The 15955-nt window shown below is 32.8% G+C and overlaps 1 protein-coding gene across 3 annotated transcripts in view; it reads left to right on the top strand.

Annotated features, from left to right (window-relative positions):
* The window catches only part of CSMD3 (CUB and Sushi multiple domains 3), a 1210091-nt gene that overhangs the window by 1093306 nt on the left and 100830 nt on the right, over positions 1–15955 (top strand). For all 3 annotated transcript variants that reach the window (XM_058564813.1, XM_058564812.1, XM_058564811.1), the window contains 5 exons: positions 3855–3971; positions 7187–7396; positions 10986–11174; positions 11919–12096; positions 12988–13133. In XM_058564813.1, coding sequence (XP_058420796.1) covers positions 3855–3971; positions 7187–7396; positions 10986–11174; positions 11919–12096; positions 12988–13133 — 840 coding nt within the window. The remainder of the gene's footprint in view (positions 1–3854; positions 3972–7186; positions 7397–10985; positions 11175–11918; positions 12097–12987; positions 13134–15955) is intronic.

Raw genomic sequence — 15955 nt, 5'->3', positions numbered from 1 at the left:
GCACTCAGGGTCCATTAGGTGAGTCTCTTTTCACCAAAGCACTGTGCACCTTTCTTTCTGGTGATTTTAGGTTGCTTTCTGAAACGGGTGAGTTTGCGCGTGGGCCCTTTAAGAGCCGGTTTTAATTTTTTTGTGAACCAGCTTTTCTGGGGGTGCTCCCCAATGTTTTAGTAGCAGGCAAAGTCAGATATTCTGCCACTCATCTCAATTGTGCTGGTTCCACATAACGCCCACAGCGGGTGCGCTCCCGACTCAGGGCCCCGCGCCTCCAGGGAGGGCTGCGTACCTGTGCGCTGCTCCTGGCGGCCGTGAAGCTGGCGGCTTGTGAAGGCGGCGTTTTTTCTCTCCAGAAGGGAGTTTCTGCCTCTTCCACCTCAGTTAGGATTGTCCGTTGTTGCAGGAGTTCCTCTCATCCAGTTTTCAGTTCTGTCTCAGGGGTAATTTTTCCACGAGTAGTTGTAAATCATCTGTGTCCGCGGGAGGAGGTGAGTTCAGATTCTGCCTATGACACCATCTTGACTTCCTATCTCTCAAAGTTTTGATTTTTAAAATGGCTTTATGGCATATACGTAGTCTAATTTGCATAGTTATTTTCTTTTTGTTACAGTTTAGTTTTTTGTCTGTTTGATATGCATTTATGTCTTTTTCACATACCTTCATGCACACCTCTAATTATTTACTTAGGATTTTACCTAAGTAGATTGATTATGTCATTGCATATAACTGTTTAAAAGCTTTGATAAATATTGCCAAATTGCTTTCAGAAGGTTGTATCAATTTAAATACCATCTCAGTATTATATGACAATTTCCATCTTGCTATGTTACTAGCACCAATGATTACTCAACAAATTGCTAATTTTTTTCCATTGTATATAGTTAACAAGGAACGTATTAGATGTAAGTGATATTTTAATAAAATTAAATTAGAAAGCTTAAATTTTTTTACATAGCATAAATTGGTATGCAACTGTATGGAATACTTACCAGATTTTGATGTCCCATATATCTGTGTTCAAATTTCAGCGAAGGTATGGTAGCTATGTATGGCAAGTGTATAATTCCTTGAGCTTTTGTTTGCTCACCTGTTAAATGGGATAATAATGTCCACCTCACAGGCCTATTTCGAGAATTAAGTGAGAGAAAGTGTTTAAAGTATTTAGCACTGGACCTGTAAGACACAAGGCATTCAGAGTGGTAGCTACGGTAGTGAAAAATAGGCAGTAACTTAAGGGTCCAATAATGGGGGATAGACTTAAAAAAAAAAAGGAGGTGAACATTATAATGGAATATTTAATGACATGGACAGAGTTTACAAAATATAATTAAGTATAAAAAGGCTTAAAATGATTCACAATATGATCCTGCTTTCATTATATACATACACATATAAACACACATACATACATACATACATATTTTTCTGCAGAGAAAAAAAGAATATGAAAATAAACAAATTATCTGTGGGCAGTGGAATTAGAGTGCATTTTTCTTTCTTTTCTACTCATTTTATTATATTTTAAAGATTTTGGACAATAAGCTTATACTATATTTGGTAGACAAAGTATTTGAAGTGACATCACGGTCATATTATAGGGAGAAACCAAAGGCAGGATGTTGATTCAAGGACTGTCTTAAAACTCTAGTCATCAGGTAATAAGGTTACAGCCTCATGAACTGGAAAATAAACAATCTGCCAGATATTTTGGTGGAAGGAAGAAAAAGTCACTTAAGATTTTCAGGTAATAGAGACCAATCAGAAGGAAGAATCAAAGATGATTTTATCTTGGAGGACTATGCTGTGGTTGTGTCCTTAACAAAAAGTGTGTAATGGGGCACAAAAGAGTCTGCTGCAAAGCCCTGGTAAAACACCCAGAATTGTCATTAAAGGCTTGGAGTGTGTGAGATTGCAGAGCACTGAGAAAATAGACATGAATGCAGAGCTGAAGGCAGATGCATTTTTATGATTCTTCTTCATATGCCTTTCATGATTTGTCATTCTTTTTTTTTTTTTCTCCTCATTATCTGCTTACTCTTTATTCCCTTTCCTTCTTTTTCCTCTGATTTTGAGGTTTATACTCTATAAAGGTGGGGAATGCAGAGGACAGGATTTCCAGATCATATCTAAAGAGATGGAAAGTAGCAAAATTAGAAGGACAATGAGCAGCTCAAAGACTTGAGGTTGTGAAAGCAAGAAAGCAAAAGATAGTCCTTGTGTTCTTTTACTCAAAGTTCAGAATAAAGCAAAACAAACCTACAAGTGCAGTCTCACCAGAGACTTTCAAAATATTTTTGATTGGCCAAAATATTTTCTCTACCACTCATTACTTATCAGATTATGTGATGAATATATGTGGACAATCAAATTTTAGAATAATGAATTGGTGAACATTAATGGTATCTATATGTTGAAAATTACTCTGGTTTAAGGATGAATGAACTGAGATTTCAGAACGATGGAAAAGTATGAGGTGTATCTTTAGATCTCAATTGTGATCACAAGTTTGAAAGAAAGGTTTATATGCAGATTGACTACAAGATTATATATATATATATAGATTAGGCACATGTGTGTGCTGATGGATTGTTATTAGTATTTGGGTGGTGAACATAATGTAATCTATGCAGAACTAGAAGAATAATGATGTACACCTGAAATTTATACAATGTTATAAACCAATGTTACTGCAATAAAAAAAAGATTTTATATATATATCCCTAGTAAAACCTGCTTGATACATACTTTACTCAGTTTACATAGTTAAAGATAACTGTCAAACTAGTTATTGATATCATACAGAACACTGATAAAATTTGTACTGATTTTGCCTTTAGGATATATAACCTGAAGTTTGAGTATCTCTGTGTTGCTATTCTTAACAAGAAATAAATGAGTGCAATTGCAGGTTAAGTGTTCTGTACAGATATTCTAACTTGATGTGCAGTCATGAACTTTTATTCTTCAAACCACAATTAACAGATGTGTATTTTAGTCCTTCTATGATGAAATGATAAAAATGTGCATTTAGAGGAAAGAGTTGGTTTCTAAAATGTAATTCCTCTTTTAATACACGTTAAATAGTTCTCTAAAATCATGTAAAAATTAAAACTTGGGTAGTTATCTGTTCTTATAATTTTTACTTAGCTTGTCAATAATAAATCAGTATAATAGGGATTCCAAAACAAGCACCTTTATAAATTATATCTCAATTCTCAAACTTGGGTGCATCTTTTTACTTGTTTTGTACTTCCCTATTCTTTGTCTAGATTCTTTTAGGACACAATGAGGCCATATCCCATGTGTGATATGTGAATTCCTCACATATAACCAATAGAAACCAATATTTTTCTTAAAATTTTATATTTAGCCTCCTCACAAAAGGAGGAAAAGGTGGGAATGTTGTGAAAATGGTTCCCTCTTGAATATTGTACTTAGAACAGATATTGTTGGCTTGATTTAATTCTGAATTCTATCATCTGTGGAATGAATCAAAACATTACTAGAAGTACTTAAGGATGAAAAATAAAGTGCTTGCTGTGGAAAAGGGCACGTGCTCCTTGTTTGATTATATTTACTGCACATGAGCTACTCCTTGCTGTGCAATAATTGATTTAGCTTGCTTTTATTGCAGAGAAAGGAAATATATTGTCTTTTTATGCTATTTTAGAAAATGATTGTCAATTGATTATATTTGATTACTAGTGTGTGGTGAATGAGAGTTGACAATATTCAAATTTATATCAAACAGTTTTAACTCAGAGAGTTGATTAAGACTTGAAATGATTTTAATCTGTTTTTAATACAGTAAAGTATTCTCCTATTCTGGCTCACGTGGGACCACTGTTATCTTGCAGCTCAGTGTGGTGGTGCTATGTCAGATTTCAGTGGGGTAATCCTGAGCCCTGGATTTCCTGGAAACTATCCCAGCAGCTTAGATTGCACGTGGACAATAAAGCTACCCATAGGTTTTGGTATGTATATTAAAAACACGTGAAAGAGTATTCAATATCATTAGTGCATCCTTAAAAAGAAATATCAATGTCTAATAAGAACTTATGAAATATTCACAAATTATAGTTTACTTCGGGATGACATACAGCTGTGTAAATTGAGAAGTGAAATTTGGATAATTTTGCTTAAGCCAAATATATTTCACCTGGAGTACTTGGATAATTGGAGGAATATGGGCATTTTCTAATTTTGGAGATAGATAGGTGGTAGATAACTTTATGATATTTTCCCATTTATATGTATGGATATAGCTTGCATTAGATGTATGTGGCAATGATAAATTCAATATGATTTTCATGTATAATTGTTTTTGTAACTATTTTCTTGTTGTAACAAAGTAATACATAGATAAATTATTTTCTGGTTATCTGTTGAATTCATTGTAAATAAATAAGATTTTACATTTGAAAAGGAGTATAAATGTTGTAATGTTAAGTTTAAATACCCACATAGATGTAATACCTTTCTAATTCTAATAATATAATTCCCAGTGTTTTGGATATATTGTATTATATACGTTGCATTTAATGATTTTTCCTCACTCTTATATAACTAATATATTCTCTTGCAGCTTCTTCATATCCCATAAGTCTGTAAATGCATAAATAGAAGTACTAGATTGAGGACAGAGTTGTTCATTAAATCACAGAAGACTAGGATGAGTAGATACTCCTTGAAGTATAAACCTGGTAGATTTAGAGCAATTAAGAAATTCTGTACTATCTCACTTAGTGAGGGCTGAATTTGGGTACCTCATTACCCAAAAGCATCTCCAGCCTCAGAATGCAAATTCATATTTAAATGTTTTACATAAATTTACAGAAAACATAGTTTTGATAATTCTTTACTGAATACATATTATACTCCAGGTAATGTGCTAAGTGCTGGGGATAAAATGCATAGTAAAACAGACTTTGTACATTTCCCCAGGTAAGTTACAGGTACAATGAGGAGACAGTCAAATATGATATTTCAATAAAGTATAATAAAGAGTACAGGATTGTACTTAGTAGGGACATCCAGCCTAGTCCAGGAAATACAGAAAATCTTGCCAGAGGAAGTGATGCCTGAACTGTGGCATTAAGATAAGTAAGAGTCAGCCCAAAAAAGAGGGTCATTCTGTGGGGAATGGGAAAGAGATTCTAGGTAAACATAGTGACATATGGAAAGACACAGACGAGAAAGCTAAAGAAGTTTAAGAAGTCTGGGGGCCGGCCTGGTGGCACAAGTGGTTAAGCGCGCGCCCTCTGCTGCGGTGGCCCCGGGGTTCGCAGGTTCGGATCCCAGGCGCGCACCTCTGTACCGCTTGTCAGGACATGCTGTGGCGGCGTCCCATTGGCAGATGTTAGCTCAGGGCCAATTTTCCTCACACACACACAAAAAAGAAGTCTGAACACCGTGTGACTGGCCTGAGGCTTTGGGAGAACAGGAAGCCACTGAAAGAAAGATGCTGGGGGACATTCTAATGAGGATTGTTCTGGCTGTAACATGGAAACACCCTTAGTTTGAAGTTGTAGTCAAATTTTAGATCTATTGATTGAAAGAGAATAACCAGTATGGTTATTCTTATGTCCCTTACTAGCCTCTTCAGAGGGCTCAGCCTATGTCGCTTATGGAGCTAAATGAATTGTTTTAAAATAAATTATTAAACATGTTTTCAATAGTGTCATTATATCATCTTCAACTTCGTACTAATGCTTCCTTGATTTTAAAAACCAAGTTCATTAAAAATTAAAAAGAATACACATCTCTATTTTAGAAATGAAAATATAAAAGACTTTCTGATTTTATTACATTGAAATAATCCCACTGTTTTCGAGTTTAGGTTAAATCAAATATTCTAATATATTTGAACAAGTAATTTGTATTTTTTAAATAAAATTGAATATGTATCAACAGTTAAAAACGTATTTTCTCATGTCCATGAAATATTTATCAACAAAATAATTTGTGAAAAGGGAGCTCAGGGGAAAATTTTAGAAAAAATATCTATATCCTGGAGCCTCGCATTTTATGGTTAGCATGTTGAAAGTTCAAGAAATTTGTCTGATTATACAGAAACTTGTTTAATATTTTAAAGCATATTTTTAATATTTCCCAAATTTGTCTGTCCATGGAACTCTTTTTCCATGTAACAAAGAGTTTCTATGTAACTCTTTTTCCAGTAACAAAATATTACTTTACTTGAGAACCCCATGTAGTTATTAAGAGCAAAAGTTGAAGTAACAGAGTGTCTGAGTTTGAATTTCCGCTCTTTTAGGTCATTGTGTAAACTTGCACATTGTTCAGCTTCTGTGTGCCTCAGTTTCCTCGTTCTCATGAGTATCTGTGAGCATTAGATAAGCATATATAAACAACTTAAAACAATGCCTAGTAAAAAGAAAACACTCAATACATGTCAGATTTTATTATTAGCAATTTGGAGAATGGTAGCTGTAAGAAAAACATCAAATTCACTAAAATTAAATATTAATTGATTAGGCAAACATAATTCAATGAGGCTTTTATTTTTTCCATCCCAGAGAAATTTCACTGTCATATTTTAGTAATGTTTTTATTGAGACTGTATTGCAATATGACAGGATATAACAATGATCACTAGATTTTATTGAGACTGTTATATCAAATGGAGCATTATCTTCTGATAAGCAAAATATTAAAAGAGCACACTGATAAATTACATGCCTCTAAATGATATTTTGAAGTTAATTTATCCCCTATAGATAAATGACTAATTTCTAATGAAATTGTGGAATCTAAGTTAATATATAAAAACTTTGCAATCATATTTTGGCCTCAAATTGGCCTTATACAAAATACAAATTACTGAGTGGCTTTTTACCTTTGAAAATTGGTTGATAACAATTTTAAATGGTATTAAAGAGCAAGAAAGCCACATCTTCATTAGTTTTGCTATAGTGACATTGTAGTAAAATGAGAGATTATCCCATGTGACAAATAGTGGGCATTTGAGAGCACTATTCTGGTCCTTTGAACTATAGCAAAGCTAATTGTCCTGGGCAGACAGCAAACCCATGGCCCAGATCTTGAGAGTATGCCTCTCTACCTAAATGGAAATGTATCTAAGTATGTTCAAGTGAGTGTGTGTTTGTGTGTGTGTATTAAATTTGGTTAAAAAAAATAAAGTCATGTTATGTTTGTTTTTCTTCTTTAGGTGTACATCTCCAGTTTGTAAATTTTTCTACAGAAACCATACATGATTATTTGGAAGTAAGAAGTGGATCCTCAGAAACTAGTACCGTTATTGGCCGACTTAGTGGTCCTCAAATACCATCTTCCCTATTTAGCACAACCCATGAAACCAGCTTGTATTTTCACAGTGACTATTCACAAAACAAACAAGGGTTCCACATTGTATACCAAGGTGAGAGGAATAATAAAAAGTGAAAGCTGATTTAGCACCAAATCAGCTCTTAGCAATCTGACCAACTCTAAGTATTTTCAATTTCCTGTATTAGAAAGAGAAAGGAGGGGCCAGCCCCGTGGCTTAGTGGATAAAAGCGGGCGCTCTGCTGCTGGCGGCCCGGGTTCGGATCCCAGGCGCGCACTGACGCACCGCTTGTCCGGCCATGCTGAAGCCGAGTCCCACATACAGCAACTAGAAGGATGTGCAACTATGACATACAACTATCTACTGGGTCTTTGGGGGGACAAAAAAAAGGAGGAGGATTGGCAATAGATGTTAGCTCAGAGCCAGTCTTCCTCAGCAAAAAGAGGAGGATTAGCATGGATGTTAGCTCAGGGCTGATCTTCCTCACAAAAAAAAAAAAAGAGAGAGAGAGAAAGGAGCCTAAACCAAAGCAAGCTTCAATTAGGAAGATTTTTTTAATAATGCAATTTTTAGGCAACTATGTAGGAAGAATGATGTCTTTCTGAGGTCTTAAAAAATCCTAACCATGAAATAGGGATTGAATTAGTCTTAATACACAATCAAATTAAGTAAGACAGTTAAGCAAGGCAAGCTGGATGTCAAAGATTTATCTTTGCTTTTATGTCAAAACGAGTGTATTAAGAAGATATTTTGTAGTACTCGTGTATTATATGTAAACTTATTTTCTTTTACTTTGTAATGATAGAAGAATATGATGTTCCTTGATTTCATTCTAGTACCACGAGAATATGAAATAAATACTTTGTCAATCAAATTATATTAGGCCTATTTCTAATATGAAACTGCTGCATGACGTTGAGCATGATTTTTATCCCTTTTGAATAAAGAGTTTGGACTCGAGTAGATCTAGGCTCAAATGTTAACTCTCCCTGTTCAATCTAAAGAGGCCTAAGGCTCCACTCCATTTCCTCATTTGCATGATGCAGTTAGTAATAGTACTTTCCAGATAAGTTGTTTGAACTTTATATGATAAAATGAAAGTAAAATATATACCATGATGTATATCATTAGTAATTATTTAGTGCATTTTAGCTGTTTTTATTTCAGATCTTAAAAGTCTAAGATTTAAATTAAATATTTAAAGTTATGATGATATTTTACACAAGCACTGTAGTTCCAATGACTGCAATTTTGAATCAAAATAACTTAAAATTTAATTACATCTCTGCCCTAATTATTAAACGATTTCATGAGTATGTGATACTTTTGTATGTGAACTCCAGGAGAACAGGGATCTTTGTGTTGTTTGTTGATGTACCTGAAGGGCCTAGAACAGTAAAAGCACAATAAATATTTGCTGAATAAAAGTATATACTCAAAAGGAATTAAAAGTAGTTAAAATAGACATCGTAACATCCAACTACATGGGTCTAAAACAATTGCAATTTGTATTATGCTTGCATACATATGAGAGCATCGCACATCATCCTTTACATAAAACAGGAGTCATTTCTACCACCTCTAGGTACAGAATTAACCATGTTCCCGAGGAATTTAATTATTTCAAAAACAACTGGGCAATTGATTGAGTTTCTTTTTTGCTACTAGAAGACTCAGAGCTATATTCGTGGTCTTTATCTCTAGCAAGTGTACAGGGCCTTATGCCAAGCACTTTGCTAGTTACCTTAAACCTGGCTCTATCTTCTTTCTCCTTGCCCCTATTTTCCCTCTCTCTCTCAAAATAATGTTTTTATTTGAATGATATAAAACTAGAATTTGAACTTTACTGCATTTTTCAGTCAACATGTTCTTGAAAAAAGATCTATTACTTACATGAAAGCATAAAAGATATAGAATTTGTTACTGTTATTGACATAATATTAATATTATTGACACGAGCCATAATGTGTTACAAGGGTCATTAGATATTATTTGTGAATTACATTGAATTTTAGAACTATCTCTTCTTATACTGCATTTGTATCATTGAGCTAATGGCATTTTTGAGAAATAGGTTAATTTATACAGATTCACAGAATCAGTGTTATTTTTGGATTATTTTTATGATTAGACTTTAAGAACTGTCTGAATTTTAGAAAAACGTGTAGTGTACAATTAATCTTATCCTTCTACTGAAGAACTTAGTTCCAAAATTAATGTTATTACTGGCAACATTTATCAGGTTTGTTAAGCCCTGTATTGTATATGATATTAGGATGGGAACATTTCTCCTGAACATTTAAAATCTATTTCTTATACTTCTTCATTAAAATAAAAAACACAGAAAGGTAAACACAGTATAAATTATCGCAGGATCACACATTTGTCTATGAATCTTATCCTAGTCAAAATTATCTACTTATCTTATTGTGGTAATCATTTCATAATATATGTAAGTCAAATCATCCTGTACACCTTAAACTCATGCAGAGCTGTATGTCAATTATATCTCAATAAAAATGGAAAAAAATAACTTAAATTTGAGTGAAAATTGAAAGGGTTTATTTAATAGAATAATATATTCCAACTTCTAGTGATCAAATGATACACATCTGTCTTAAATTGGAATACCTCTTTTGGTTTTGATTTTTTTGTGTGTGGAATATTAATTTAACTGAAAAAGGTAAACTAAGAATAAAGGCGCTTAATATCTTAAAAGGATTGTTCATTAATTCTGAAATCTCTACTTTAAAAATTGGAGTTCATTTTAGTAAACAACTTAGGGTAGCTTATTCAACTTCAAATATTTGGGGAATTTAGAATTGAACGGTTGGTAGCAAAATAGCTTCTGATTGCTGGTAATTTAAATTTTATTAATTTAACACAATTTTGAACTTCTTAAAAATAAAGTCCCAAATATTAATAATATATGAGTGTATACATTGTTTATAGGTTCAAAATTTATTCCACGATATTTGTTAAGCACCTACTATAAGAAAGGCAATGGGCAAGGCCTTTAGGATACAACGATAAACAAAACTAACAGGACTGTGATCTCATATAGACTATGGAACAAGAGAAGTATGAATAAATAAACATGCAGTTATACTACAGTGCCAAAAATATCATGATAACTGAACTGCAAAAAATGTACATTAGAAGGAAATTTGTTTCCTAGTACTTTATGTTATTAAATAACTTCTTTGGAGGAACTCAATAGAGGGATGTTGTTTTTTGTTTCTTTTACAGAAAAATTAGTGAAAAAAAATTCAGAAAGGCTCAGAATTAACCTTACAGATGTTTCTTTTATTCTATGTACATGCAATGTAACCAGGAAGCAATTGCATTCAATATAAAGGAGTCAGAATATATTTGATTAAAACTGTGGCTGTAAGAGTAGTTTAGATTTTCATTAAAACTTATAATTTAGATAGATTGCATGAGTGGGTGAAGAAAATGAATGCATTTTTATGAATTGTACTTACATTTTAAATATGAAAATCATAGACATGAGAAGAAATTTATATCACACTGTCATTAACATCATTTATGATAAATCTGAATTACTATTTATAACCAACTATAAGCAGCACTGCATTTGTTTTGCAAGTTGCAAATAGTATTCATCTGTGGTCTTCCAAAATTTAGAAATGAAAAACATCTTTCTTTTTCCCTTTTCCAGCCTATCAGTTGCAAAGCTGCCCCGATCCACGCCCATTTCGAAATGGTTTTGTAATTGGCAATGATTTTACTGTGGGTCAAACCATTTCATTTGAATGTTTCCCTGGATACACGCTAATTGGAAATTCAGCTCTCACTTGCCTTCATGGAGTGAGTCGTAATTGGAATCATCCACTACCAAGGTGTGAAGGTATGTTTCTAACTTGAAGCTATCTTTTAGGTGATATCATCTATGTTTAATAATTCTTTTTTTGGCACTCTTTTTTGTCTTCCTCTTCAAATAGCATGCTAAATATACAGTCTATCTTTCAATTGAAGAGTTATAGTTAGTACCCAGATCAAAGCCCTTAAGGCTCCGTAATGAATAACTGATTTTATCGTGATTGGCAAGAGTCCTGACCTTCCCCATGGGAAGTGAAAATAGAGTTGATTAACACTTTAGAGCTTCTCCTCTGTGTGTATCTGTGTGGGTGTTTGTGCCTGTGTTTAATAATCATTCTTAGATAAACCGATCATTCTTATATACACCAATTACTCAGATACTGCTATTGAATTTATACTCATTTCCTCAAAAAAATCCCTTTTAAATAAAAAGCTCTTGAATCGCTTATAAGGCCTTACATGTATACATGATATAAGACAAATGAAAGTTGAACAGTGTATGTATTGATCAAGTATTTGGAAAAAAGAGAAGACACTGTAATTTACTAATCTAGTGATAGTTAATAATAACTATATAGCATACCTCACATTGAAAAATAAAAGCTGACTATATTTTGTTCTTGGTTGCCAACTTCATTTTACATACTTAACTGAGATAAAAACATAACCTAGATGTATTTAATACTGCTTAAGAGGTATGAAATGTTTGTCTTCTCTATAATCAGTTTATTGTTATTTTATTTTAACATTTTGTTATGTATCTTTTCTGTAGCTCTTTGTGGAGGGAATATAACTGCAATGAATGGCACTATTTACTCTCCTGGGTATCCTGATGAATATCCAAACTTTCAAGACTGTTTTTGGCTTGTAAGAGTACCCCCTGGGAATGGAATCTATATCAATTTTACTGTCCTTCAAACAGAACCAATCTATGATTTCATTACTGTATGGTAAGTCAGGACCATTGTTATTGATTGATTCTGCTGTATATAATGGTGAAACAAGGCAGGAAAGAAAATATATCACAATCCTCTGTACAAATTGCCATTTGATATTTGAATTGGTGTGAGTACCTGAGGGTGACAGTATGCGTGTTGTAGAATGAGACAAACAAGAGAAATAAATAGGTTTTGGCTTATTTGCCCATGAGATAGCTAAACACTTAGAACAAAAATTTTATGGCTAAAAAAAGATTTAAATTTATTATTAAATTAATGTGCAAAAACATGGAATTCATATCAGAGTAAGTTTAAGGTAAGAAAGTTCTCTATTTACAAAACCAGTGAAATTTAAAAGCATATGTTCAAATCGCAATTATTTAATATAACTATTAAATTTCAGTCATAATTTTTTGTAAAATAGTATATCTACATTATTATTATCCTGTTAAATGAAACATCTTTATTTAAAAATATGTTATAAAGAAAATCTCTGAATACAATTATTGACAATTGGTTAATTGCTGTATAGGTGCTAAGATTCCTTTTAAATTTAACAGTCTATGATTCTCAAGATTGTTTTGAAGAAAATAAAAGAAGGGCAAATTTCAAGCCTTTGGGAGAATGTGGGTTGTGGTCAGGAAACCAAAGACAGTGTCATTGATTACAACGAATATAGGTGCATTTCATTTAGGTAAAAGTGTGATCTATTTTTACACTTATTTTAAAATGTTATCACCTAAATAAACATAAAATATACCAATATGATTTGGCACTCATTGGTTATTTCATCTGCCACAGCTTTATCATGTTGCATGTAATACTTTCATTAAACTTGGTGCAAAACTCTCCAAAAAAAATTGATCTCAATCTCTCTTTTTCCCCTCTGTCTCTCTCTAATAGGGATGGACCGGATCAAAACTCACCTCAGATTGGGCAATTCAGTGGCAATACTGCTCTGGAATCAGTCTACAGCACTTCAAATCAGATTCTAATCAAATTCCACAGTGATTTCACAACAAGTGGTTTTTTCGTGCTCAGTTATCATGGTTGGTATTAGCTGAGAGTTTCTATTTCATTAGGCAGTGTTTAAGATTATCCTGGAAAAATTGAATGTAATATATATTTAAACAATGATTGAAAAGGTATTAAAATTTGACACTTTTTAAAATCATTTCAAATACATTTGCTTGCAAAGAATGACCCCTTTGAAGCGTTTAGGGAGATTAAAATGCGAGTAAAAGGAAATAGGACATAAATCAGTCAGTAATTACCGAGTAGAAAATAATCATTTTTGCATGGAAACCAATAAAAGAGAACCAGCTGTTCATATTTTATTGCATGTAATTTTGAGACATCAATAGATTTTTCAACACAAAATGTTTAATCTATTCAACTTGCTGTGAGTCTTTCTAAAATTAGCATCCAATATCTTTATGCTTTGGATCCTATTACTCATTCATTTATACTCTTGTTTCAAAACTGTATCTGTTCTAGAATCTTACAGTTGTAAGTGGCTGTTCCAGACTATTAAGTTCATAGCTTTTACTCCTGTGGAATAATTTATGAAGAGTTTCAATTTTAATTCTTTGTATAGAATTATTCTGGCGCCTCTCTTCATAACATTGACTTTTTGAGAGAATGTTCAGATGGTTTCACAGAGTTTTAAAAAATTTTCCTTTTATCTCAAATTGGTTAATATTCCCTTATAAATAAGAAAGTGTTTATTTTTAATGATTATATCCTTTTATCTGCTATGACCATAATTCCATAAAACACATTCAGCTTTATATGACTTTGTCAGACCAATTCCATGAGTATTTCACGGGATCAATAAGCTCTAAATTAAATTTGCAAAAGTTATATGAAAATTTGCAAGATGAACATGTACTTTGTCTATTACATTAATATACAGTTTAATGTTTTCATCTTTGTTAACTCAAAGTAAGGATATCTTTGATACTCAAAGCTTATATTCCATGAAATATTGTAAGTCAAATACAGTTATGTTCCAAGACATTTAAAGCACATTGGGTCTAGAAATAGTCAGACAATAGATCAGAAAATATTTGATTTGCTTAATTTCAGCACTTGTCAGCCAGTAGATGGAACCCAATTTATGCTTCTGTAGTGGCCCACAGCTGCCAGAACTCCATGTACACTTCAGGACAGCCAATTAGAAAGTGAGGCATTCAGTCAGATAACTTTTATTCAGGCTGTTTATTTTTTAATTACTCATTTGCCTTTTTTACTAAATAGGTCATTGATGCTGGCAGTATATAGATACAGTCTAAGGCTCCAACAATAGCTTTATTACTTTGATAGAAAATTATAACTCAGGAAACAATAAATTAAATAATAGTTTAAGGTCAAAAGATGAAATAGTTGCTGAACTGTATTTTGTACATTTTCTCTCTTCATGGATCCCTGCATAAATTTTTATTATTTTGTGTCCTTCCTGAACAAGTGATAAAGAAGGAACTATTCACTGATGGCTATAAATATCCATATGATAACCTTATAGGGAGTATAAAATTCTTATAAAACTTAGGAGACATTTCAAAGGGGAAATATTTTCAGATGAAAGGATGTCATTGTGTGTGTGTGTGTGTACTCATATAGAAAATATAAGGATGACAGAATGTATGTATACATACATAAAATATGAATATGGATTTACATAGCCACTTAAGTGAATATATATATATAGATACATATTCTCATTCCAAAGTACATTTCACCTGATTTTTGTAACTAGGTTTTGAGTCATGTATAATAAAATTAGAATTAGTATAGGAATAAAGATGATCAAATATTGGTTTAGCACTTTGTTTTCCAGTTAACTTTGGACAAGTTACCCTTTGGTCTCCATTTTCTTCAGCTATAAAACAGTATGGTAAGATTGCTGAGAGGATTAATGAGATGCTGTATATATAGAAATTACTCCAATTACTATCATATATTAGGTTGAACCACATGAAGTTGTTGGTCAAAAAAAATGCTGAATCTTGGCAGTTTTGTATAGCTCGACCCAAGTAAGTGCTGTTGTTATTACTATTATCAGCATTACATTGCAGAGATGGTATGAGAATTGGAGACAATGGATAATACGCAGTTCGCATAGTGCCTGGCAGAGTAGATGTTCAGTAAATGTTCCTCTTCTTACCGTGTCTCCTCTCACATTTTAAATTTTCTAATAGAGCATTTTTTTTTATGTTTATACTTTAAATTTCATAATAAGGCACAATTGCCAGAGCCTAGAGAATCCTAACATTTGAGTCAATATCTCTGGGAATTTTACCCAAACCTTAAAATAATCTTGAAATTTGAGGATGTGGCCAGGGCTCACATTAAAAATTGACAAATTTTTAACAACCCTACCTAGTAGGATAATTTTCCTAAAGCCCTGGTTTCACGCTGACTCAGCATTTCAAGAAAGCATGATGCCTGCATTAAATCAACTAAAACTGCCCTATAATCCGGTACACTGACTCTTACTCCCCAGCGCCTACTCTGACTCCAGTCAAATCTGTTCTCTCGCTGCCTCCTGAATTTCCATTCTTAAATGTTTTTTTTTTTTGTCATCTTCCTTCTTCTTCTCACCATCTTAGGCGCCATTTCCTCCATTTCTTGATGATTGAAACTCATAGGAATCACTACCGTCTCCTCCATGAGTGCACCTATTCTTTTCACCAAACTTTTGAAAACTTAATTACAGTATGGTGTATTGTTTAATAAGCCTTTTGAGTTGAATAATAGTGAGTGCTTTTTTGAGGACACAGATCACATTTCTGCTCCCTAACCCTTTTTTATTTTTATTATTGACTGATGGACTGACTAATTATATTTTAGTCTTATAGTGGAAAGTATG

Source organism: Diceros bicornis, chromosome 21, assembly GCF_020826845.1.
Source record: "Diceros bicornis minor isolate mBicDic1 chromosome 21, mDicBic1.mat.cur, whole genome shotgun sequence".
Taxonomy (NCBI): Eukaryota; Metazoa; Chordata; class Mammalia; order Perissodactyla; family Rhinocerotidae; genus Diceros; species Diceros bicornis.
This window is presented reverse-complemented; position numbering and strand designations above follow the sequence as displayed.